The sequence below is a fragment of the Doryrhamphus excisus genome, linkage group LG6 (assembly GCF_037039965.1).
Source record: "Doryrhamphus excisus strain RoL-2023G ecotype Guam linkage group LG6, RoL_Dexc_Guam_v1.1, whole genome shotgun sequence".
Classification (NCBI taxonomy): domain Eukaryota; kingdom Metazoa; phylum Chordata; class Actinopteri; order Syngnathiformes; family Syngnathidae; genus Doryrhamphus; species Doryrhamphus excisus.
The window spans coordinates 7,035,176-7,057,439 of record NC_136362.1 but is presented as its reverse complement, the minus strand read 5'-3'; the positions used below and the strand labels follow the sequence as shown (position 1 = coordinate 7,057,439).

The following is a 22,264-nucleotide window of genomic DNA, read 5'->3' as shown; positions in this document are numbered from 1 at the left end:
CCAATTGTACGTTAAATAATGCCGACGCAATTGGTATATTAAAACAAGGTGTGTGTACACACACACACACAATGTGACAAGAATGAACCACACAAGCCCCACCCCCACTGGAGCTCACATTCATGATTATAAATCCATAAAAAGTGACAAGAGCTAAGCTCCGCCTCTCCCGTGTTGGAGGCGTGTGCCCATGCACACGTGTGCTACATGTACTGCGTGCATATTCGACTCTACAGTCCCCCGAGCCACAGGTCCTGGTCGCAACCCGCACAGGGGAGGGAAGGAGGGAGGGAGGATGGAGGGCGGCCTATAATCATCTGACGTCCGTCTGCATGTGCATGCTGGTGACAAATGGGGGGGGGGCAAAGTTCTGCCAACACGAATGTCTGGAGCACGTGTGCCGCTTTGGTGGCATCGTGGACGCGTCGCTTTTGTTCGACTTCTTTAAAAATGTGACCACAACCTCCACAGCTATGTCACATGACCTGTTATTATTAACACATGACCGTTAATGATACCACACACACACACACACACTTTCCTGTGAGGTGGACGTCACAGCTGGTGCACGATGCTGTCGCCGTGGTTGGCACGAAGCGAAGCGTCCTGGGGTAGCCGCCGCCACTGGAAGGTCGTGCTGAGCGAGCCCACGTCGTCGTCCTCGTTCTCCTGCTCCTTGGCGAAGTCCATAAAGACCTGGGGGGGGGCGCCGTGACGCACAACACAAGACAGTAGAGCGCGTCAGCGGCGAAGGCGGCGTCTCACCCGTGTGTTCGGTGGGCGTGGCCTCCGGCCGTGGGAGCGTCTGGTCTCACCTGCTCCAGAGTGGACTGCGAGAAGTTGTACTCCTCAAAGTTGAAGCTTTGCTTTGCTGGAGGACACAAACGATCCGTGTCGTCAGTGACGTTACGTGATGTGGCGTTTGTGTGTGCCGACTCACCGCGCTCCAACTCGGAGAAGGACGTGGCCAGGGACTTGACGTCCCCCATGGGGATTTTATACACCATCGTCGTAGCAAAGCTGCCAACCAATCACATGATAGCATGTTACCCACAAACACATTACAATGGGATTGAATGTAGCCGTCTCGGTAACAGGGGTGCTGACGTAAACCGCAGCAAACAGACCAAAAAAAAATAAAAAATAAGAAGCTCAAATCAACTTGCTTGTTTTCCGGGTATAAAAAATCCAACCCTACTCCATATTGTTTTTGTATAAAACAACTAGCGACTAGCTACATAATCCCTTCCCACTTATGTGGCTTCAACTCTTTTACATATTTTCATAAATATATATGTGTGACCACCCTCGGCCATCTCTGTGTGGAGTTTGCATGTTCTCCCCGTGCATGCGTGGGTTTTCTCCAGGTACTCCGGTTTCCTCCCACATTCCAAAAACATGCTAGGTTAATTAGCAACTCCAAATTGTCCATAGGTATGAATGTGAGTGTGAATGGTTGTTTGTCTATATGTGTCCTGTGATTGGCTGGCCACCAGTCCAGGGTGTGCCTGATACGTGTTTGTATCAGGTGCACCTTTTGGGTGTTAAGTTGCTATGTGATGAATTTAGTGCTGTTGGCAGTGACGTCACTGTACACTGGTATATTTGCACATTTACACATTTGGCACCTAGACCTGACAGCTCGGAGACCCGAGTTCAATCCCACCCTCGGCTATCTCTGTGTGGAGTTTGAATGTTCTTCCCGTGCATGCGTGGGTTTTCTCCGAGTACTCCGGTTCCCTCCCACATTCCAAAAACATGCTAGGTTAATTAGCCACTCCAAATTGTCCATAGGTGTGAATGTGAGTGTGAATGGTTGTTTGTCTCTATGTGCCCAGTGCAGGGTGTACCCCGCCTCTCGTCCGAAGACAGCTGGGATAGGTTCCAGCGCCCCCCGCGACTCTCGTAGAAAATGAATGAATGAATATCCACACTACAAATACACGGCAGTCCCGTGGGTGAAAATGTTCCCAGCGCCTCTCACCTCTCCTGTCGCGAGGCATGGGGGAAGATCCGGAGTATCTCTTTGTGCAACAGCGCCACCTGCTGGAGCCCCGTCAGCCCCTCCCTGAGCTTGACCTCCAGACTGTACCCTCGACCGTACTTGCCCTTCAGGTGCTGGATGGAGCCGATGCACCTGGAGTGGAGGAGAAGACATGAGCGCTCGTTAGTCCTCGGCGATAACACCCATCAGGTGACACGTGACGATGGGCGACACCTCAGCTGGCCCGAGACCACAATAGCAACACGGTCGCACACGGCCTCCGCCTCCTCCATGTAGTGCGTGGTGAGGACGGCGCCGCGCTGACGGTTCTTAAAGGCAGCACGGATGGCCCTCCTGCACACACCAGACGCTTTTCAGCACGATGGCTTTGAATGCATCGTTGGTGTTCAAACACTGAGCCTCACCACATGCGCTGTTTGGATTTAGGGTCCATCCCCGATGACGGCTCGTCCAGTAGGACGATCTGAGGGTTCCCGATCATGCTCAGCGCAAAGCACAGCTGAGAGAAAAACAGAATATATTAATGAACGGAGCAGATATTGGACATGGAAACGTTTCTTCTCATACTTTTCTCTTCAGTCCTCCTGACAGACTCTTGGTTTGTTTGTGCACGTGCTCCTTCATCTCCAGGGCGTTCACCACACTGAAGACGAGAACAAAACGCAGTGCTTAGGAGAGGAACAAAGGCGTCATGATGCTGCAGCTACCGTTTGATGATCCCGGGCACATCCTGTCCTCTCAGTCCTTTAATGGCGGCGTAGATCTCCAGGTGTTCCTGCAGCGTGATCCTGGGCCACAGAGCGTTCACCTGGGGACAGTAGCCCACGTGCTCCAACGGGGCGTCCGCCGACCCAAAATCTCCCATCAGCACCTGTGAGAACATTCCGTGAGTGTTGATGGCCGCACTCGCACGGTCCCACGGTAGAGAAAAGACAAGTACCAACCTGTCCTGCCGTGGGGTCCAGGTCTCCGGACAGCATGTGCATGATGGTGCTCTTTCCTGAGCCGTTGGGGCCCAGCAGTCCAAGAACCTCACCTGTAAGGAGAGATACGGAAGATGAAGATGCTGGTGGGGAAGCGTGTGAGGACACCGGTGAAGGTACCGCGTGTGAGGACACCGGTGAAGGTACCTTTACGAACACAGAAGGACACGTTCTTGGTGGCCACCCTCCCGCTCTCGTTGAGGGAGACATCTTCTCTACGATTCTTGTACTTCTTCCTCAGGTTACTCACAACCACCAGCGGCTTCTAGAGGGAATGAACATCTGATCAGATGCCGTTTATAGACAAAAGTATTGGGACAGCGGCAGGACGTCGCTCGACCAGCCTCCATTCTTCCGCAAAGGCTTTCTACAACAGGGGTCTCAAACTTGTAGCACCCAACTAGATGTTAGCACCCAACTAGATGTTAAAAGTGTACTGGTATTGATGAGCCCGTTGTCTCTTGACAGCCCAGCTGTCTAAGAGGAAGTTCTACCGCGTCTCCAGCAGCAAGGAGGAGGCAAGAGAAGTCCATATTCCAAAGAACCTATTCACGTCGGGAATACCTGTTCATGTTCTGAAGAACCTCACTCATGTCCGGTAGAACCGTTCATGTTATGAAGAACCGTTCATCAGATAATGAGGTTTGCACATTTGGAAGTGAGCCCTGAAAGAAGTTTGGGATGGCTCAAAACGCTCGGTTTCAGAGGTGGTTGGAGAACTGTTCCTTTGTGATGTCCATATGGGCGTGGCTGTAGGCGCAATACGGCTATGAAGTTGGGTTTGCAGCTAGCGGCACAAGATCGGAAGTCCTTCTAAACACTCGGGGGTGTGACCAACCACAGCGGAGTGGGTGCAGGTGGAATACATTCTGGAAGATCTAGAAGGTTTTCTGTGTGTGTTATCACGTGTACTCAAAACTCAATACAAAGGGCCAAAGAATGAGCATAGTGGGTCCCCTTTAAGAACGGTTCTAAACAGGTTCATGCTGGTCTAGATGTTCGGGGACGACTACAGAGTGATGGATGCATTGATGTGAAGTACTGTGTCTCAATACTTTAGTTCATGACCGGAGGTGAGGTCACAGACCTCCTCACACGACGTCCGGCTGAGCGCCTCCTTCACCCGGGCCTTCTCCATCTGGACGTCCTCGTCCTCGTTCAGCCCCTCCTCTGGGTTGCGCTCCGCTTTGGGCTTGGCCTTGCACGAGATCCTGTTGAGACAAGGACAGTTGTCAACATCTACACGCTCATCCATCGACAGACTTGGTAAGACGACAGTTGCATCATCAAAACAAGCACCTGCACAGCTGATCCTTTTTCATGTTCCTGCCACCGTGACGGGCCTCCAGAAAGCGGAGCACAAACATCAGCAGGGTGCACTGGAGGTAAGGCTGGGAACAAATATGAGCAGACGCTTCACTTCCTGTGCGACGACTCTCATTCCGTCGCTTGTTGACTTACTGCTAAAACAGCAACGAGCAGATTGTTCCACAGGAAGTTCTCGTCATAGTAAGAAGGGAGGAAGGTGGCCTGGGCAGCAACATAAGGGCACGCCTCCATCAAAGACAAGTCAGTACGTCAGCTTGTAGGAGAGGCGGCTGGTTACCTTGGTGATGCAGCTGAGGCAGCCCATGAGCGGGTAGAGCGGGTTCAAGACACACAAGGCGTTGTGCAGAGCTCGGGTGACGGCGGGGCTGTCGCTCACAAGCGGCAGGTGAACCAGCGAGGCCGACACCACACACACCTGAGTGCGGAAAGGGTAAAGTGTCCAGGGCGGGTCAGCATGGAACTTCCCTTGTTAGCGCTGACCGATGTGACCTTCACAGACAATGAAAAGAAAAGAGCACACATGCTCACCATCATGGAGATGACGGAGAAGAAATCCTTGTTGCTCTGGACGCGCGTGAAGCCGAAAGAGAAGACGTACGTGAAGAGGATCACGGCCGGAGCAAAGCCAACAGTACACAGGACCTGACCGGGATCAAACATTTACAGATGAAATTCCATGGAGCGTCTCTTTCAAGAAGGAGCACGTACCACGGCACCAAGGTTGCCGGAGGTGAGCAGGTTTCCGGTGTGGAAGGAGAAGAGGACAGTGGTCATGCAGGACAGGACGAGGTAGAAGAAGGGCATGTCCACGGCTGCTTGGCCGCACCAGTAGGCTGACGGTAGCAACCCGGAGATGCGCAGTGTGGAGCGGCACTTGAGCTGAGGAGAAGAGTTGGAAATGTTCGCAGGTCAAAACTAGCGATCCGAACGCCATCCGCATATGCCGATAAATGCCTTTCACAACACCCTGACGTTCCACTTAGTTCCACCATCTTTGTTTACACATGTTGCCTGTCCACGGAGAACACGCAAGGAGACATCCACGTCAGTGGGAGAAGCCTTTACCTCTCGGTCTCGAGTGTGGTCCATGGCGAAATAGGCCGGCATGCCAGCCGCCAGCATTCCCAGCAAGATGGCCTCTATGAAGACCAGCACGTAGGACGTAGACTCGGGGATTTGCTGTTGGGACACAGTGGACACCTTTCAGGACATCTGTGAGTGGAAATCATTCGGGGCTGATACTATCCAACATACATAGTCAAATGGTTTGGTCCAAGTTCTGATGCGTCCGGTACCGTTGAGACCTCTCAGCAGCGCGTTGCTGAGAATGTTCACGGCCATGGGTAAGGAGTGGACCGTGGTGCTGTTGAAGGCCACGCTGTACCTGAAGCCCTGTAACAAAGTCGTTACTTTCAGGCAATCGATCAATGTGAGAGGACGCAACGCTGGACATTTAGCGGACCTTGTTGGATCCTGTGACGTTGATGGCGGCGCTGTGGGGGGCGGCTGCCATGTAGTCGGCGTGCCTCATCACTTCCACTTTAATGTCCTGGGATTCCAGGTTATGGATGAGGTCCGAAATATCGGAGTCTGTGGACAAAAACACACGAGTGAAAACAATGTAGAAAAGTTGCATCCAACGCCAACAGATTTGTCACCTGATGAGTTCTGAACGAGGAGGCTGGTGGTGTATCTGTGGGGGGCCTGGTTCCTCCGGAGGAGGTAGATGGGCAGGAACTGGCGGCCGGGTGAGTGGATCTGGATGTTTCCTGTGGTCAAAGACAGGACGAGCACGGCGGCAACAAACACCAGGAACAGGGTCAGGCTGTAAGGAAAGGGGCGTGGTCTTATAAGCGCACATCATAAAAGATGAAAAAGCGCACATGTGATGTTTCACACGCACGTATAAATAAAGGCCTTCCTCTCGCGCCACATGTTGAGCATGTGCAGCCACGCCACCGTGCTGAACTGCTGGCGCCACAGGGCGTGACCCGACACCACGTCCGACGAGTCGGAGAATGTCAGCAGACGCTGGTCCGTGTCGTCTGACAGGACGCCGTCGCCATCATCCTCGGTTGGCTCCCGGTTGAAGACGGTGTAGTCTGGTGGTGGAGGGGGGCACAAGGTGAGGACGAGACGGCCACTTTTAGTGACGCCCTCACTCACCTGCTTGGTCCACCTCTGCCTCCGCCTCCAAACGCAGAAAGACATCCTCCAGTGTTGTCATGGAAACGCCATAGTTGATGAGGCCCAGGCCCGGCTGGGAGTCGAGGTCTGAGAACAAAGCTGGGAACGAAAGGCAGTCAGACGCCGTCCTCCCAAACTTGTAACCTTGTACCCCCCTCCCCCAACACGTGAACCCCACTCAGCTGTGTCATTTGAAGGTCGTACCTGCAAAAGCGTCCATGCTGTCAAAAGGCAGCGTGAACGTCAACTCCGCCTCGTGCTGCCGAGCTAGCTTTGACTTGGGAACGTGCTGCTCCACCAGTGACGAGATCTTCTCAGCATGGCAGCGGTCACTGACGGACATCCTGCAGGGAGGAAAAACAGCTCCAGCACACCGGACTCCATGTTGAGGAGATGAGATGCGAGTAAAAGCACCGCTGGTACATTAAGGAGGGGCCATGTGGAGAGGCTGCTGACCTGAGATGATATCCCACGCCACATTTGATCTTGAGGTACATGGACGAGCCGACGCACTTCAGCTGGCCTTGGGAGATGACCGCTTTACGATCTGGACGACAAGGAGGACTGTTAGCGTTCCATCACAGCCGTGGCCATAGAGTGCATGCTAGTTTGCGCGCCATGGAGCCGCCCCCACCAGCGAGGATGTCCGCCTCGTCCATGTAGTGCGTGCTGAGGACAATGACCCGGCCAGCCCTGCGGCTCTTCAGGAGAGACCAGACCTGATGCCTGGAGCAGGGGTCCATGCCTGCCGTGGGCTCGTCCAGGAGCAGGATCTAAAAGACAAAGGAGAGGCCACAAAAGGGTCTTCTCAAAAGATGGTGGTCCTCAGGTTACGGACAAGTTCCTCAATTAACTACCGTATCTTTGCAACATGCGGCGTGTGTTCATCTGCTGGGAAACTAGTTCTCAAAGGAGTCAAGTGATTATGGAACATAAATATGTTTATGGGAGAGTGTTGGCAACCAGGAGGACCACCTGAAGAGAAGAATTTGGAAGCACAAGCTACCTTAGGGTCTCCCAAAATGGCGATGCCGACAGAGAGCTTCCTCTTCTGGCCTCCACTGAGATTCTTGGCTTGAGCCGTCATGATCTTCTCCAAGTCCAGGTCCTTCAGCACTTTGGTGACCTTTTCAGCAGCACAATGACGTCAGTCAGGCTGCCGTGCACGGGCCAACAATCAACTCCATACGTTCTCAGTACCTCGGCGTCGATGTCTGCAGTCGGGATCCCCTTAATGGCGGCAAATATCCTCAGGTGCTCCGCCACCGTGAGCACATCGAATATGATGTTGAACTGCGGGCATACTCCCACCAGCTGCTTCATCTCTGGCCCGTCCGCAATCTCGGCTACAGGGGAGCCATAAATGGAGGCCGAGCCGTCGGTGGGGGGGCAGATGCCGCAGAGGATGTTCATGAGAGTGGACTTCCCGGCGCCGCTGTGGCCCAGCAGAGCCGTAATCTGGCCCTCGTAAATATCAAAGCTCAGACCTGGAGAGAGCAGGTATCACGTTATTATTTCACGTGGACCAAGTCTACATGGGGTCTACGAGTGGACAACCTCTGAGAGCCTCCACGCTGTTGTCCTTTTCCTTGTAGACCTTGCTGATGTTGCTGATGCTGCCAGAGAGGGCGCCGGCGAGCCACATAAAGAGACGAAAACAGACTGATGTCAGATTCCAGCCTGAGCTCCAAGTTCTGGTGCTTAAAAAAAAAAAAAGAAAAAGAAAAGAAAGACTGGAACTTAAGTTGAGACTTCTTACCGAATGGCCTCTTTGCCTCGGAACTCTGGCGAAATGGGCTCGACGGACTCGCCCAAGCTAGGAGCGCCATTGGCCTCCACATCGTACACGGAGCTGACTTCCACGTAGCGCTTGCTGCGCTTGGACCAGTAGGACGGTTTCAGGAAGTAGAGCAAAGACCTCCTCATTCTGAACTGGCCTGCGTGTGGAAAACGCAGAAGAAGTATGCTACAGGAGCTAGCAACACAAAGGCCGTTCGGTGCGTGCACACTCACCTGGGAGCACCTGGTCCAAGTAGATGGCCAGCAGCAGGTAAAGGATGCAGTCCAGAACCAGCATGAGCAGCGGCACGTAGAGCGGATGAGGGCCGTTGGACAAGGAGGAGGACACAGCTCCATCTCCTTGGGCCTCCAGATACACCACCTGACACGCGTCAGTGACAAGGTCAACATATACACGACGGTTTGACTGGATGACACTCAAAGAGAAGGTGCACGTGTGTCACCTGCGCGATGCCGATGGAGAAGGCAGTGGGAGAGAGCAGGCAGAGGATCCAGACCAGCGGCTGAGGGAAGTCCTTCATGAGGACTGTAAAAAGCGACAGACATCCAAAGACCACCGTCAACATGGAGCCCACCGTGCTGGCAAACTTTGGCTTCTTGAATAACGGCGTCAGCATGAAGGAGAAAAAGATCTGCGCAAGAAAAGATGCACCTTTCAAAGCTTGCGCCCCAAAAATGACCTCGACGTGACCTGAAGGTGAGACTTACAGAAGATATCCCGTAGAGGAAGATGAGGGAAAAGATGATAAAGAAGTCACTGTTTGGGAAAAGCGCCGTGTACGTGGCGATGACGGACATCAGGACGGACATGGCGGTCATCAGAGCAGCATACAGGAGGCCCCATGACATCCTGCGCCACATTAGGAAGCAATGTCACGTCAATTAAACACACGTGAAACACGAGAGCGGAATCCGAGAGTCCTCACCAGAAGGCGGAGTCATACAGCCCCATCATGGTCATGGTGTCTTTGAGGCGGTGCTCCTTCTCGGCCGCCACGTTCACAATGAGGAAAGTGACAAAGGGGGTGAAGGCCAGAACCAGGTAGATGGATATGAGGGCGTGGGGGAACTTCTGCACCTCCACAGACCCTGGCTGGCCCATCATGACCACCTTCAGGTCCATCTCGCTCCACACGGCACGCTTGGTCTGCATCTACAAGACAAAGCCTTGTGTGGAACCATCTAACGCAGGGGGCTCCTACTTGACAGCAAAGTACTGTGTAGTAAAATGTTGTGTAGCTGTAAACACGCAACATTTTACAAAACAAGAGCCGCAAAGCATGTTGGGAAGCCAGGAGAACTCTCTGTGTCGGAAGCAATAATGTCGGATTAAAATCTTATTTTCCCCTCATATTACATTATTCATACACAACCTTTTTCTCTTAATTATTATTGTATTATTATTATTTATATAATATATATATATATATATATATATATATATATATATATATATATATATATATATATATATATATATATATATATATATATATATATTTATAATATTATTCCGCTTTTTCCTCACGAGGGTCGCGGGGGGTGCTGGAGCCTATCCCAGCTGTCTTTGGGCGAGAGGCGGGGTACACCCTGAACTGGTCGCCAGCCAATCACAGGGCACATATAGACAAACAACCATTCACACTCACATTCATATTATACATTATATTATACACATTATTTATTATAATTATCATAATATTTCATTATTATTATTATTTATTATTACACAGGAGCCAGGCAACAACATTTCATTGGCAATTTCACTGCTGTGTTATTGTGCAATGACAATAAAGGAAGTCTATCTATCTATCTTAATGGTTTGACTTCAATCTTGTAAAATTACCGCAGATTTTTAAATTTTTGCTGTTGTTTTGTATTTTTGTAGTTTTATTGTTAAAATACATTTTTTATGATGTGCAGCGGGACAATTAAAAAACCCATGGCCACAGATGGCCCCCAGGCCACACTCTAGACACCGCTGACCTAAAGAGTTTCATGTTTTTGCTTTTCTGCGCTGAGAGTACCTGGATGATGGCGGCATCGATCAGCGACTGGAGGCGGATGAAACCGGAGTACCAGTAGTTAGCCGCCCTGCAGTTGACTGAGCTGGTGAAACAATTGGCTGCAGAGGGGGAAAAAAAATGCATGTCAACGCTGAACAATAGCGTCACGTTCCCTGATTGCACCAGTTGGAGTTACCAATGGACTCGGTGTAGTCGCTGGGCTGGGGCAGCTGGTTGTACGGGAAGCGTAGCCTGTACGAGGTGGCCGAAGCGTCTGTGAACACCACGCCGACGTAGCTGGAACGCTCATACAGGCTGGCATTCTCCAGGTCCTCCTCGTTGGCAAACATCTCCAAACGGTCCATGTCTAGAAGCACACATGACAACACAGTGAGAGTGTGTGTGTGTGAAGGCCAAAATGTCTGCCTTACGCATCTCCTGGGCCACCTCCTCCATGATATGGTTTGTGATGTTGGTGATTGGCGTGTAGCCCAGGCCCTTGAAGATGTAATCTTCCCGCTCCAGCTCCATGGTGCCGATACCACCATACGACACATGAGGGTTGTGGGTGCTGATGAGGATCAGGAGAGCCAACAGGAGCAGCGGGAGGATCACTTCCTGTACAGACGCAAGTGCTGTGTTTCACTTTGTTTTTTTTTATATGCTAGCAAACCCTTTGCAGGTTTTTGATTTTTAAAAAGCAACTTTAGAACAGGAAATGTTACGTATTTGAGCTGGAGGAGACCTGCAAACTCTGTTGTTTGGTCCTCCATTTGATGAGCAGGTTCTTGTAAAGAAGGCTGCGTGTTTGCTGCCACACCGCAGCATTTCTGGTGTGAACGGACTGCAGATTCCCAGCATGCCTAGCGTCCATGATGTTCCGATGAGTGGTGGTGTCACCACTGTTTACCTCAGCTGCCACAAACACACACACAGGAGAAATGGCGCATCATCATAATAAAATGTGCCAAAATCACAAGCAGTCTTCTCCTGTGTGCAAACATTCTCTACAGACCCCGACAAATGTTTTGTCAAATAATACTTTCACTTTCAGTTGCTCACTTGGATTCAGACAATGTTTATTCACACAGGTGGCCAAAAAATGTGGACCTTTTATTTTAAAAAGGGTGTTGTGTGTGGTAGACATTGAAATCATGAAAAATGTATGCTCCTAGGAAACATTTATTATGAACAATTTAATTATATCTCGTCTGCCTCTATCAGAGCTAGCAGGGTGAAAGGTGATAATCAAATGGTGTCCTATTTCTTAGTGGCGACTTCCTCTTGGCCCTACTTTTTAAGGGGTTGAAGGGGAAGGGCGAAGGGGTAGAATCGGGATTTAGCCTCGGTGTACTGGACCTCATCTAGTACGACCCTATGGTCCTTCAGGTCTTGGGACAACTAGAACTCGATCTGAATAAGCGACAAGACTTCTGTCGGGTACTGTATTTTGTCACAACCAGGCATGGTTTGCTTAAAAAAAAACATGAACCCTTCCCAGGATTCATGCAATTAGCAAAATGCGGTTAGCTAAACGTTAACGTTCGCACTTGCTAAGCTAGATGGCGACCCCGAAAGGACTTTTATTTCCCCTCGAATGTCAGATATCCCTTCTGCAGTTTGGGAAAGCAGGCAAACGCGGCAAGTAACACTAAATACGTCCCGTCCGTAACGCTGTATTTAGCATCTTTGAGCTAACACAACAAGCTAGCAAAGTACCCGTATAACCGTGTCATAAACTCACCATGCGTTGAGAAAATAACGGATACGATATACTTACGTATGACGTATATGAGGACATGGCTCTACGCTTGTTGTTTGTGGTTTATTTGTTTTACATTACACATTATTTCCCATTTCGTGCGTCTCTACTTCCTGCTATCAAACGTGAACGCCTTTGAAAATGTGACGTCAGCCAATCTGAGCTGATGTTCGTATGACTGACGACAACATGGACCAATGGTATGAAGCAAGCGCTTTTTAATGACAAAAACCAGCATATAAATACTACTGTATTTAGTTTGTTTGAGGGTGCAGTCCGACGTCTAATCATTTAGGGCGACGCAAGCTAAAATTACTATTTACTATAGAAATACCATTTCAATAGGTATGCATTTTTTAAACGCGTATATCTCGGAATAATGATGCAAGGGGCGGCAACTATTGATTGAGATGGTAAACCATTATAAATAGCTTTATTTAAACCCGTCTTTCCTAAGAAGTTAGCTCCAGTACTGTATTCAATTTCTTCAGGAGCGGACCTATCTCAGGTCGCTATATTATGACGTCACCGGAACGACCAGGAAGTATAGCGAGATCTGTTTTTAGCCTTAGCTGAGTTCATTTATAAACCATAGTCATTTTTTTACTGCGTTCGAAATATTCGAGTGGAGCGTGCGGAAGGTTCGAAGACTGAAAAACACAAATCTGGTTCATTAAGTGTTTTAGCCGGAGTAATCGTAGGTATAAATGTAAAACAATCGACTGGCTTCATGTCTTCTAGTAGTTTTAGGTGAGGGAAGACGTCTTAGTCATTTAAATATCATGTTCACAGTGATTTAAATACAATAATATTTACATAGCTGTCAACATTTTGACTGGTGCAGCCGTGTTATTTTATTTAAAGCCATGCTTTTTAATTGTTTTTTTATTTTGAAGACCGACAGGATGTGTTACACTGATGTTGCCCGAGTGTTGCTGAGCTGCTGTTCTTTTCCGGTGGAACCAGAGAGGATATTTTTTTAATGAAACTTAAAATAGGGGACAAATTTACGGAAAACTTTTAAATAAGAGGACGCCGGGAAAGAAGTGCAAAATACGGGCGTTTCCTTGTGACACAGGAGAGTTGACAGGTATGGACACTTAAGACGTATATGTAACTTCCTGTTTTCAAACTGGATGATGACTTGTAAACATAACTGACATGGTGATGCTGTCTCAGTGTGTCAACAATCATGGTGGACGTTGGCGTGAAGAGCGCAGGGACGTGGCTGTGTCAGCCTGAGGGACGCTGTCTGGCTGACGCAGTCCTGACTGTTGACATCTCTGAGAAAGATGAAGAGGAGCTGACAGAGGAAATTTGGTATGATGATGTCGCTTGTCACAGCGTGGAAGTATGTCACTGTCGTGACCGCCTTGTCCCAACTGGACTTTGTCTCTAAGGAGAAATCCGATCCTGTTGGAGCGAGTGGATGAGGGGTCTCCCTGCGTACTGACTTTGACCTGTAAGCCCGCCTCCCACGCCGCCATCAGCCGCCTTCTGCTCGTCAGCGAGGCTCGGACCATGGAGGTGTACCTGCAGACGGGAGAATACTGCGGTACGGTTCGGGGGCAGCGGCAGGATGACGTTCAGCATCCAGACAGGTGAGGCGTGTCTGCAAGTCACATGATGTTCAGGATAAAGACGACTACTTTTTCATCTTGTGTTGACAGAGGGCCGTTCTACAGGAAACAGCTGACCCTGGAGGAGCCGTCATCGTCATGTGATGTCAAGGTGAGGTGTTTTTGTACCCCACTTTGGGGACCCTAGGCTCTAAACTAAAAAATACTTTTGCGCATTAAACAATTTTGCAGTATCACATACATACAGTATGCAGTACTGTACTAAAAAAACATACAGTTATGCAACATCAGGTCTTGTCAAGGCATCTTCCTGCTGACAAATGTTGAGCATGTTAATTAACATGTGGGACGCCCCCCCTCCCAGCTTCTCTCCCTGGGGGGACGTGGCAGCTTGATGCTGTGCGGCATGGTGGTGGGTCTCCAGCCAACGCAGTCCCGCCCACCGGGCACCAGCAGTGACGGCGCGGTCGATCTGCAGCGGGTGCAGAATCTGATGGAAGGGATGGGCACCACCCTGTCCCCGGGGGCTCAGAACCTCATGGAAATGGTGCGTGTCCAACAGAAGGTACGTGCTGGCACACACCCACCCATGCCCCACCTGTTGGTTGCTAGTTGTAACGACATTGCCTGCATTTTATGTCCTCCTCAGAACCAGACCAGCTACCTAGACGGCTTCCTGCCTGTCCTGATGGGGAGGGGCTTTTTGTCTACGCTGGCTGGCGGAGGCCACGCCCCACAGGTATCACGACTAGCCACTTTTCATGTGATATACAACACACGTGTCGTCACATAATTGCATGTTGTCACAAGCCCCCACAAAGTCCAAGCGGACCCTTGCCAGATGACTCCGCCCACCCGAACGGGCCGCACGGTCAAGTCACCGGTAAGCTCAGAGCGACATATTGTTGCATTTGAACTTTTCTCAAACACTTTGTCTCGTGTCCACGTTCCTCAGAGGGTAGCGTTCCCGGCACCGCGCTGGCTGAGATGATGTCACAGTTTCTGAAAGAGCGGGAACACGGTCAGGTGCCGAGCCCCAACCCCGAGCTCCTGCCCGTGCTCCAGAAGGTGTGCGGTCAGGTGACGCAGCTCAGGCTGGACGACGTCATTGCGGCAAAGGAGAAGACGACGCAAAACGGTGCACGGTAAAGAACTTTCAGCCATGTTTGAGTCCCCCCCCCCCATCTCCGCTGTGGCGAACAGTAGACAATAGAGCTGATTGACGAGCAGATTCTGCTTCCACAACGTGCTCTTTCATGGAGCCACTGGTGGGCGGACGGTCATCTGAGTGTGACACCACTTAGATGAGAGCGCACAAGCCGAGCCGGGCCGCGGCACCGCAGGGTCCAAATCTGGAATCATTCCGAAATAGAGACGCGCGTTGCCACAATTGAGCGTGAGTCTTTTTTTTTTTTTTTTTTTTTGTGCCGGGAAAATGTCCTCTTTTCTTTTGGCTAACACGTCAGCGCTGACATCACGATTATGGTCACCAGAAGAAGAAGAAAAACAATGGAAGCACATCTGTTTTACGTTGCGTCTCCTAGATATGTTAGATCATCAGCGTCTTTTGGAAGCACGTCAGCTCAGACATCTGCTTTGAGTCTTCAGCGCGTTTCATGGTCAGAACATGAAATATGAACATCAAGTGCGCCGTGAGGACGTGTCCCGCAGCTGGAATCGCATTTCAAGGGAAAAAAAAAAAAAGTAATTCTGCTGAAAGCAAGAAGCTGTCAAAAGTTGGCAGAGTAGCCGCTGGTCAGCACCGTTCCGCCATCTTTTATTTTTAGGTACCTAAAGACAGCGGAGAACCTCCAAGAATATTCTGGTAGACCACAAACCCAAACTACTGTACATCGCTAACATTAGCTTCCCTGAAGGCTTTGTGCCCTGAAAGCGTTGGCCAAGCTCTTCTTCACACACACTTGATGTTCCGTAGGGAGCTGGAGCGGGCCTTGGAGCGTCGCTTGGAGGAGATGGAGCGGAGGCTGAAGGAGCACATGGACCGACGCCTGGATGCTCTGGAGCAGAAGCTGGAGAAAGCTCTGCTCGGCGCTACGCATCAGGGGTCACATGGCGGTCCGGCAGCTGGAGCGCCAGAGGTGACGGTCCACAGGTCGTAGCTGTGAGGATGTGCACTAACTCCTAATGGTTTCACTCATGGAATAATGCCACACCTCCAACACAAGAACCTCTAACCAGGACAATTCATCTCAGACTCAAGAGTCCAATAACTGTTCTTTTCTTTTGTTTGGGCTCCACATGAACTAAACCACATTGCTTTTAATGACTGTAACTTTACAAACAATATATTTATACTGACACTCGTGTCTGGAAGCCTTCATTGAGTAAACAACGCCAGTTCAACCACAAGCGCACTTTCTTCCTGTTTAGTCTTTCAAAGACACTTTATTACTTTATTTTCCTTTTAGAAAAACAGTCAAGACAACTCAAAACAATTTACAAAGAACATTAACATATCCACAAGTGTGTGTGTGTGTGAGACACATGGTCGCAGAAGGAAGTACTAATGTCCTTAAACACAGCAGGTGTTCCACAGCGCCTCCAGCTGGCGGCTCGTGGCGCCTCTACGCTCTTGTCGGTGACGCGGGGGTCAAGGGTCGACGTCCTCGGGCACGATGGAGAGGATGACGTCCTCGTTGCCCCGTCTCACCACCGTGCGCAACGTGTCGTCGCGTCTGATGGCGGCGCTGACGTCGCTGGCCGACGTCACGCGCTCGCCGTTGATGCTGATGATGACGTCGCTCTCCCGCAGCCCGGCGCTGTGTTGGAAACACGAAAAAAAAAAAAAAAAAAAGACTTCAGAGGTTTTGTCTTTGTTGCGATGTTGAAGGTTCTGGAAGTTGGTCAAACAAAAAAAAAAAAAATACTCACGCCTCAGCGGGGGTCCGGCTGAGGACCTCCATGACGTAAGCGCCAGAGGTGACATCTGGGAAGTCTGATTGTCTGTCCTTCAATTCCTTAGCCAACCTGAACACACCACCATCATCATCATCGTCACCATTGAAACAAATACACTTAATGCAATACTACTACAATACTAGTACTGGAAGCTTAGTAAAGCAGTTATACTCTCGTCTCGTAGTCATAGCAGTGCTAGAAAATACTACTTCATAGTATTTTATAGTTAGCAATGCAGTAATAGTAAGCAGTACTAATAATATAGTACTGTATGCTGAGTAAAACTAAGTAATGCTGCTAGAAAACTAGTAATATAGTACTGTAAAGCATGCTGAGAAATACTGCAAGAATACCGGTAATAATATCGTGCTGTACTCTGTAATCGGGAAAAAGTCGAAATAAAGAAAAATCTTCGTAAAACTAAGCAATACTGCCAGAATACTACGACTAATATAGTATTTTATGCTTGTAAAATATACTGTACTGTAAATACCGTATGCTTAGTAAAGCAGTGCTTTAAGTACTGCCTCCTGAATACTAGTAATACTGTAGTATAGCCATGCTAGCCAACACTTTAACAACATGTTGTTGTGTTTTAGAGGGTTTCCTACAGCCACATTCTGACCAGCGTGTGAGTGTGTGTGTATGTGTCACGGGCGGGCTAAACCAACACGACCGACATTCCTCTTCCAGGTCGTCACTTGGCGGCGGAGGTCACATGTGGTGTGTGACTCACGTTGGCGTGAGGCTCATCATCCTGATGCCGACGTACTTCTTCTTGTTGCTGCTGCCGCTTCTTCCTGCTGAAAACAACACAAACGTTCATCCTCGTGTCGACCCCACACTGGGAAGGTCGCACCGACCTTTGGACTGTCGGTCGTGCGACTCGGCCAGGAACTCTCGGATCTTATCGGAGGGGATAGCGAAGGAGATTCCCGCCGTCACCTTCAGAGTGTTGATGCCGATGACTTCGCCGTCCTGCGGGACAGGAAGCGGAACGCGAGCGTTAGGAGGAGTTTGGCGTAGAGGAGCAGAGCGCAAGGGCGGAAGGCGCCACTCACCAAGTTGACGAGCGGACCTCCTGAGTTGCCGTACTGTCAAGAGAACCAAAACCGTCATCAAAGCGCCACTCCCAACAAAATCAGACGTCACGTGACTCACGTTGATGATGGCGTCCGTCTGGATGTAGTCCATGTCCGAGTTGTGGAGGCCCAGTTCCTTGCCCCCCCGCTGGGTGGTGCTGACAATTCCGGTTGTCACGGTGTTCTGGAGCGAGAACGGACTCCCGATGGCCACCACGAACTCGCCGGGACGAAGGTCCGCCGAGCGACCGAGCAGAAGAACCGGCAGTTTGGCCTGAGACGGACGCCAAGGGTTAGCTTTGAGCATGCTAGCTGCAGACGCGAGCGGGGATCTCCAAAGTGTGGCCTGTGGGGCGTTTTTGGTCTACAGCTTTGCCGGATTTAGCCCAACCTATAACGCCCTTGCTCATAGGCACGTCAGAATGGGTCCGCCTATGTAGCAACCTTTTCTGGTCTGCCGACCGTCACCTTTCAACGCCTTCAGTCGGCGTACGCATGTTGCCGCATGTGGTCTTTCCACTCGCCGATGAAAGACGCGCCCTTGTTGAACACTCTGACCCACTTTTACGAGCAAACATGGCCGCCACTGTCCTGGAAAACCATCAATAGTGGATGGACACGGAATGACGCTGCCGAGTTTCCGTGGATACATGTGTGTGCATGTGTGTTGACAGGAAGCATGGAAGGAGTGAAAATATTCTATGCTAGAGCAGTGCCTGTCAATCAAATCCACGAGGTGGTGTGCCTAATGAAGTGGCCAGAGTTCCGAGCCCGTCACTCACCGCTGCGTCGATCTTGATCAGAGCAATGTCGGCCTTCTCGTCCACGTCTTTGATCTTGGCGTCAAACGTGGCGCCGCTCTTCAGCTCCACCTGCAACCACGACACTTCCTGTCACATGATCAGGCACAGCCGCCGTTTTACGGTGCCACCTCATTGGACCGACGCCTACCTTGACTCGATGCTTATTGGCCACCACGTGGGCGTTGGTGACTATGAGGCCGTCCTCGGACACGATGAAGCCGGAGCCGCTGGCCACGGCAACTTCCCGCTTGGAGTAAACCATCCTGCACGGAAAAGCGATGTTTAGTCACATGTTGTGTTGTTGTTGTGTCGCACTTTTCGTACTTGCGGTAGACTTCGATGTGAACGACGGCGGGCGCGATCTTCTCCACCACGTCGGCGATGAAGTTGTACTTGAAGCGAAGGCTGTCGGGGTTCTGCCGACCTGACGAGCGGAGACAATGTCAGTCAGGCCAACTACACCTGTCAATCATTCTGCGAGGAGCTAACTGGGTCCAGATTTGTCTAAGTGTTGCTGACCAAACAAAGGAAGTGAGTCAAAGCCTCGGCGTCCTGAGGTGACTGCTCTTACATAACGCTCCCTCTTGGGCGCACTCCAGCTGTGCTGCAACATCTGCGCGGCCCCACCCTCCTCCAGTCAGCGGGGACAGTTCTCCCCCAAGCATGGAGACAGGTCCTCCTTGTTTCATAACAACCTTGCAGAGGTCGACAGGTGTCCTCCTGGCTTCTAAAGTTAGCTCATTAGTGCAATGACGTCATGATCTTCCTAAACTTCTTTGTTATCTCCTCATCCGCGAGCCCGTCCGGACGAGCCTGGACCGGGAAGCATTCCTGAGTGCCAGCGTGTTTTGTTGGCACGGTAACCAAGCGTGTCTGCACAGGAAGCCGCGAAATAACATTTTCATCCGCTAAAAAAAAAAAAAAAAAAACTAGGTTAAGTAACCGTCTGACCCAGATTCGTACTGGACAGGTCTCGGGGATCGGTCCAGAACCATGACTCACAGGTCCAAACATCTTGCAGACTTCCTTCAAAACCACGGAGGAGATGATGCCAGTGTTAATAAAGTTAGACTCAGAAACTAAATTCACATAAATGTTGTTACCATGACAACACGTGATGCCGATTTCGCCGAGGGAATCCCAAAAAGATTTTAAAAAGTATTCAGTCTGATTGTTTCCCCCATTGGCGGACTAACGAGTTCAAAGGTCAAATGTTGCTAAAAACCCAATTGGACCACACGCGCATGCGCTCACCTTCGCCACACGCGCCTCTCTGGATGAAGATGACCGGCGGACGGTGCGTGTCGGCGGCGCGCTTGCTCACGCGCCTCAGCTGGCAGACGTTGGCGTACGTGACGCCGTCGCTGCCGCACACGGGCTCGCGGCTGGCGCACGCGCAAAGGCCGGCCTTGGCCCTCCGCCGGACGGTGGTCGTCGCCTCCACGCCGTCGCTCAGCGTGCACGTCAGCTCCTCGGCGCACTCCCGCTGGGCGTCGCAGGGCTCGCCCTCGCCGGCCGCGCACGCCGGGCAGCAGTCGCACGCGTCCAGCGCCGTACCGGCAGGGCACCCGGCGGGCGAGGGGGGGCACCGGGACTTGTCGCACGTCTCCGGGCAGCCGACGGCGGCGCGCTTGGGGACGAGCGCGTCCGCGGAGGCGAGCAGGGTGAGCGAGCAAAGGAGCAGGAGCATCGTGGGTGCACGTCGGGTCGGCTTTCGAACTTGTTCTGCACGGAGGAAAGTCATGCGGCGCTTTAAAAGCGGCATGTAAACACGGCGCCTGATTGGCTCGCCCCTGTGACGTCACCGAGGAGGGCTGGGCCAGGGCTGCTTTCATGGGTTGGATAACAGTACTACAGCTTTCTAATGGACGACTTCTAACACTTACCTAGTAAGTCATACTTTGTATGAACACACGCACATGCGCACACGCACACACACACACACACTTTGTGTAAACATCCTTGAAAAGCGTTATAAGTGATGCAGTGCATGCCAAGACCTGTTAAAGGGTGTGTGTTTATGTGTGTGTGCGTGCGTGCAGTGACAATGACGCGAGAGCGTGGAAGACATTATACTTACACGCAGAGGCGGCGAGCCATAGGGTACACGGCGGCGTTCCCGCCTCTCCCCACCAACAGTGGGCGTTTGCTTGTCATCAAAACAGAAGGACGACTTCCAGTGAAGGACGCTCATCACGTGCCAAAAAGTGCCAACACGATGATCCTCGTCTTCAAAAAAAAACAGGACACATCACAGCAAATCATAACAACACCCAGATTCCGTGAACATACATCCCCCGGCGGCTGTGATCCGACCTTCCGCTTTCTTACATAACATCCAGGATTTGGAATTTCACAATGTTTGCTTTGGACTGAAAATGCAATAAAAAGCAGTGAAGTCAGTGATTATTACCTCACCCTCTCGACTGTCCAGCAGGGGGTGCCACCAGAGGTCCGCTTTGGTGTTGCTGTCCTCCGCAGATGACCTCAGCAAAGACACCACACTTGGAAGGTTGTGTCCACATGCTGGTGCCGTTACGCGTCCTTCGGGCCAAAACACACACTTCCCAGAAACACACTGTGTGTAAGTGTGTCACATCAAATTCCACTCTGCTCGAGTCAGTCAGCGATGATGCTGGTGTGTGTGTGTGTGTGTGTGTGTGTGTGTGTGTGTGTGTGTGTGTGTATGTGCCTACAGCCGTCCTCCTGGTTTCGTTGGTCCAACATGGAGTCACCTGTTGCCTCTCGTCTGTGCTCTCACAGTCAGAATGAGCCATCGCCTCACTGTGGCGTCTTTGGTGGCGTCTTCTAACAGTAAACAGACGAGCAGTAGGAGTCAGCAGAGCAAAGTGCGGGTTGTTCCAAATCTAAAATGAGAAGGGCTGACTGTCGTGTAGCTCCTGGCAGACGGAGTCACCAAAGGTGGGGGAGGACGGCCCTGTGCGATCCTGCGGAGGGAAGACGGATGGCAGAGGTAAGCGATGGATGAAGATGATGGAGAGCGCTGGAATGGTGTGAGGGATGATGACATTCATTCATGATTGATTTATGGACGAGTAGTTCAGTGACACTTTAGCATCTGGACCACAATTGGATTCATAAGACGATGACGACAATGACAGCTGGCAAGAATTACGCCGAAAAAAACACAACATTGTGCAACAGGAGTACACAGTAAAGACGTATGTAGATTGTATAATCCTATGTTGTTGTTATGCAATTTTCTCATACTGGAATTGTTAATATTTTTAATTAAAAATACCCTTTACTGTTTGTTTTTAAATTGTGTCAATAAAAAAGCTTTCTTCTACAAGGAGCAGCGTCATGTTTGGCCACAAGAGGACGCTCACACATCGAGAACACAAGGACTCGCGACAGAGCTGTGATTGGTCGCCTTTTCTTCGTGCAGCACTTCCGGGTTTTCCCTCCCGCCGAATCGCCAAAATGTCAGCCACTACAAAGAAACGGATCGAATTGAAGGGCGTCTGAGCGGTTTAAGTATACAGATATGATAAAGGTAGACGCAATCTTCACGTTGATGTCATTATTGCTTTCTGAACCCGTGTACAAAAGCATTATGTCGCGGCACTCACTGTGTTAATGGAGCGTTCCGGTTCCCGGTCGGACATCAATGGTGCCGTAGATGGCTTGAATATTATCACGTTTGGAAAACACACCGACAGTCAGGATTTATGTGAAACAATGACAAGGAGGGCACACACAGCTGCTCAAATATTCACTTAATACCGAGAGGTATTCTTCTCCCCATTTTCATTGTGTGCATCACTATAAAGAGTCCCCTTGCAAC

The 22,264-nt window shown here is 50.7% G+C and overlaps 3 protein-coding genes across 9 annotated transcripts; 1 reads left to right on the top strand and 2 right to left on the bottom strand.

The window, feature by feature from the left end:
* Positions 1 to 345: 345 nt before the first annotated feature.
* On the bottom strand, positions 346 to 12,252 carry abca5 (ATP-binding cassette, sub-family A (ABC1), member 5). The gene is made up of 38 exons (XM_058066463.2): positions 12,091 to 12,252; positions 11,056 to 11,225; positions 10,742 to 10,928; positions 10,507 to 10,677; positions 10,332 to 10,429; positions 9,231 to 9,457; positions 9,013 to 9,154; positions 8,748 to 8,936; positions 8,518 to 8,665; positions 8,264 to 8,441; positions 8,062 to 8,120; positions 7,705 to 7,991; positions 7,511 to 7,630; positions 7,139 to 7,277; positions 6,961 to 7,051; positions 6,709 to 6,848; positions 6,484 to 6,603; positions 6,221 to 6,419; positions 5,976 to 6,142; positions 5,780 to 5,907; positions 5,572 to 5,709; positions 5,383 to 5,496; positions 5,026 to 5,196; positions 4,846 to 4,959; positions 4,595 to 4,732; positions 4,450 to 4,518; positions 4,288 to 4,379; positions 4,076 to 4,199; positions 3,136 to 3,253; positions 2,950 to 3,041; positions 2,713 to 2,876; positions 2,573 to 2,648; positions 2,410 to 2,504; positions 2,219 to 2,338; positions 1,985 to 2,137; positions 941 to 1,020; positions 816 to 871; positions 346 to 696 (listed from the first exon to the last, which is right to left on the bottom strand). The coding sequence occupies exons 2-38, from the start codon at positions 11,182 to 11,184 to the stop codon at positions 556 to 558; spliced, it is 4,974 nt and encodes a 1,657-aa protein (XP_057922446.2). The 5' UTR covers positions 11,185 to 11,225; positions 12,091 to 12,252; the 3' UTR covers positions 346 to 555.
* Positions 11,610 to 17,056, top strand: lg6h10orf88 (linkage group 6 C10orf88 homolog). 6 transcript variants are annotated; one of them, XM_058066475.2, is made up of 10 exons: positions 11,610 to 11,750; positions 12,969 to 13,162; positions 13,252 to 13,392; positions 13,473 to 13,673; positions 13,743 to 13,803; positions 14,017 to 14,217; positions 14,302 to 14,391; positions 14,463 to 14,535; positions 14,608 to 14,797; positions 15,589 to 17,056. In XM_058066475.2, exons 3-10 carry the CDS (start codon positions 13,265 to 13,267, stop codon positions 15,770 to 15,772), a joined length of 1,128 nt encoding a protein of 375 aa, XP_057922458.2. In that variant the 5' UTR covers positions 11,610 to 11,750; positions 12,969 to 13,162; positions 13,252 to 13,264; the 3' UTR covers positions 15,773 to 17,056. The 6 variants fall into 6 exon arrangements, with proteins under 6 accessions (XP_057922458.2, XP_078647429.1, XP_057922461.2 ...); XM_078791303.1 differs by lacking the exon at positions 11,610 to 11,750 and adding an exon at positions 11,759 to 11,951; XM_058066478.2 differs by lacking the exon at positions 11,610 to 11,750 and adding an exon at positions 11,961 to 12,272.
* LOC131125184 (serine protease HTRA1B) lies at positions 16,016 to 22,087 on the bottom strand. Of its 2 annotated transcripts, none has more exons than XM_078791301.1 (15): positions 22,050 to 22,087; positions 21,807 to 21,910; positions 21,344 to 21,404; positions 20,870 to 21,264; positions 20,537 to 20,685; positions 19,711 to 20,181; positions 18,781 to 18,880; positions 18,605 to 18,719; positions 18,436 to 18,525; positions 17,733 to 17,927; positions 17,633 to 17,665; positions 17,435 to 17,549; positions 17,308 to 17,371; positions 16,545 to 16,640; positions 16,016 to 16,432 (listed from the first exon to the last, which is right to left on the bottom strand). In XM_078791301.1, the coding sequence occupies exons 6-15, from the start codon at positions 20,144 to 20,146 to the stop codon at positions 16,264 to 16,266; spliced, it is 1,413 nt and encodes a 470-aa protein (XP_078647427.1). In that variant the 5' UTR covers positions 20,147 to 20,181; positions 20,537 to 20,685; positions 20,870 to 21,264; positions 21,344 to 21,404; positions 21,807 to 21,910; positions 22,050 to 22,087; the 3' UTR covers positions 16,016 to 16,263. The 2 variants fall into 2 exon arrangements, with proteins under 2 accessions (XP_078647427.1, XP_078647426.1); XM_078791300.1 differs by having other exon boundaries at positions 16,017 to 16,432; positions 17,308 to 17,374.
* Between the last annotated feature and the right edge of the window lie 177 nt (positions 22,088 to 22,264).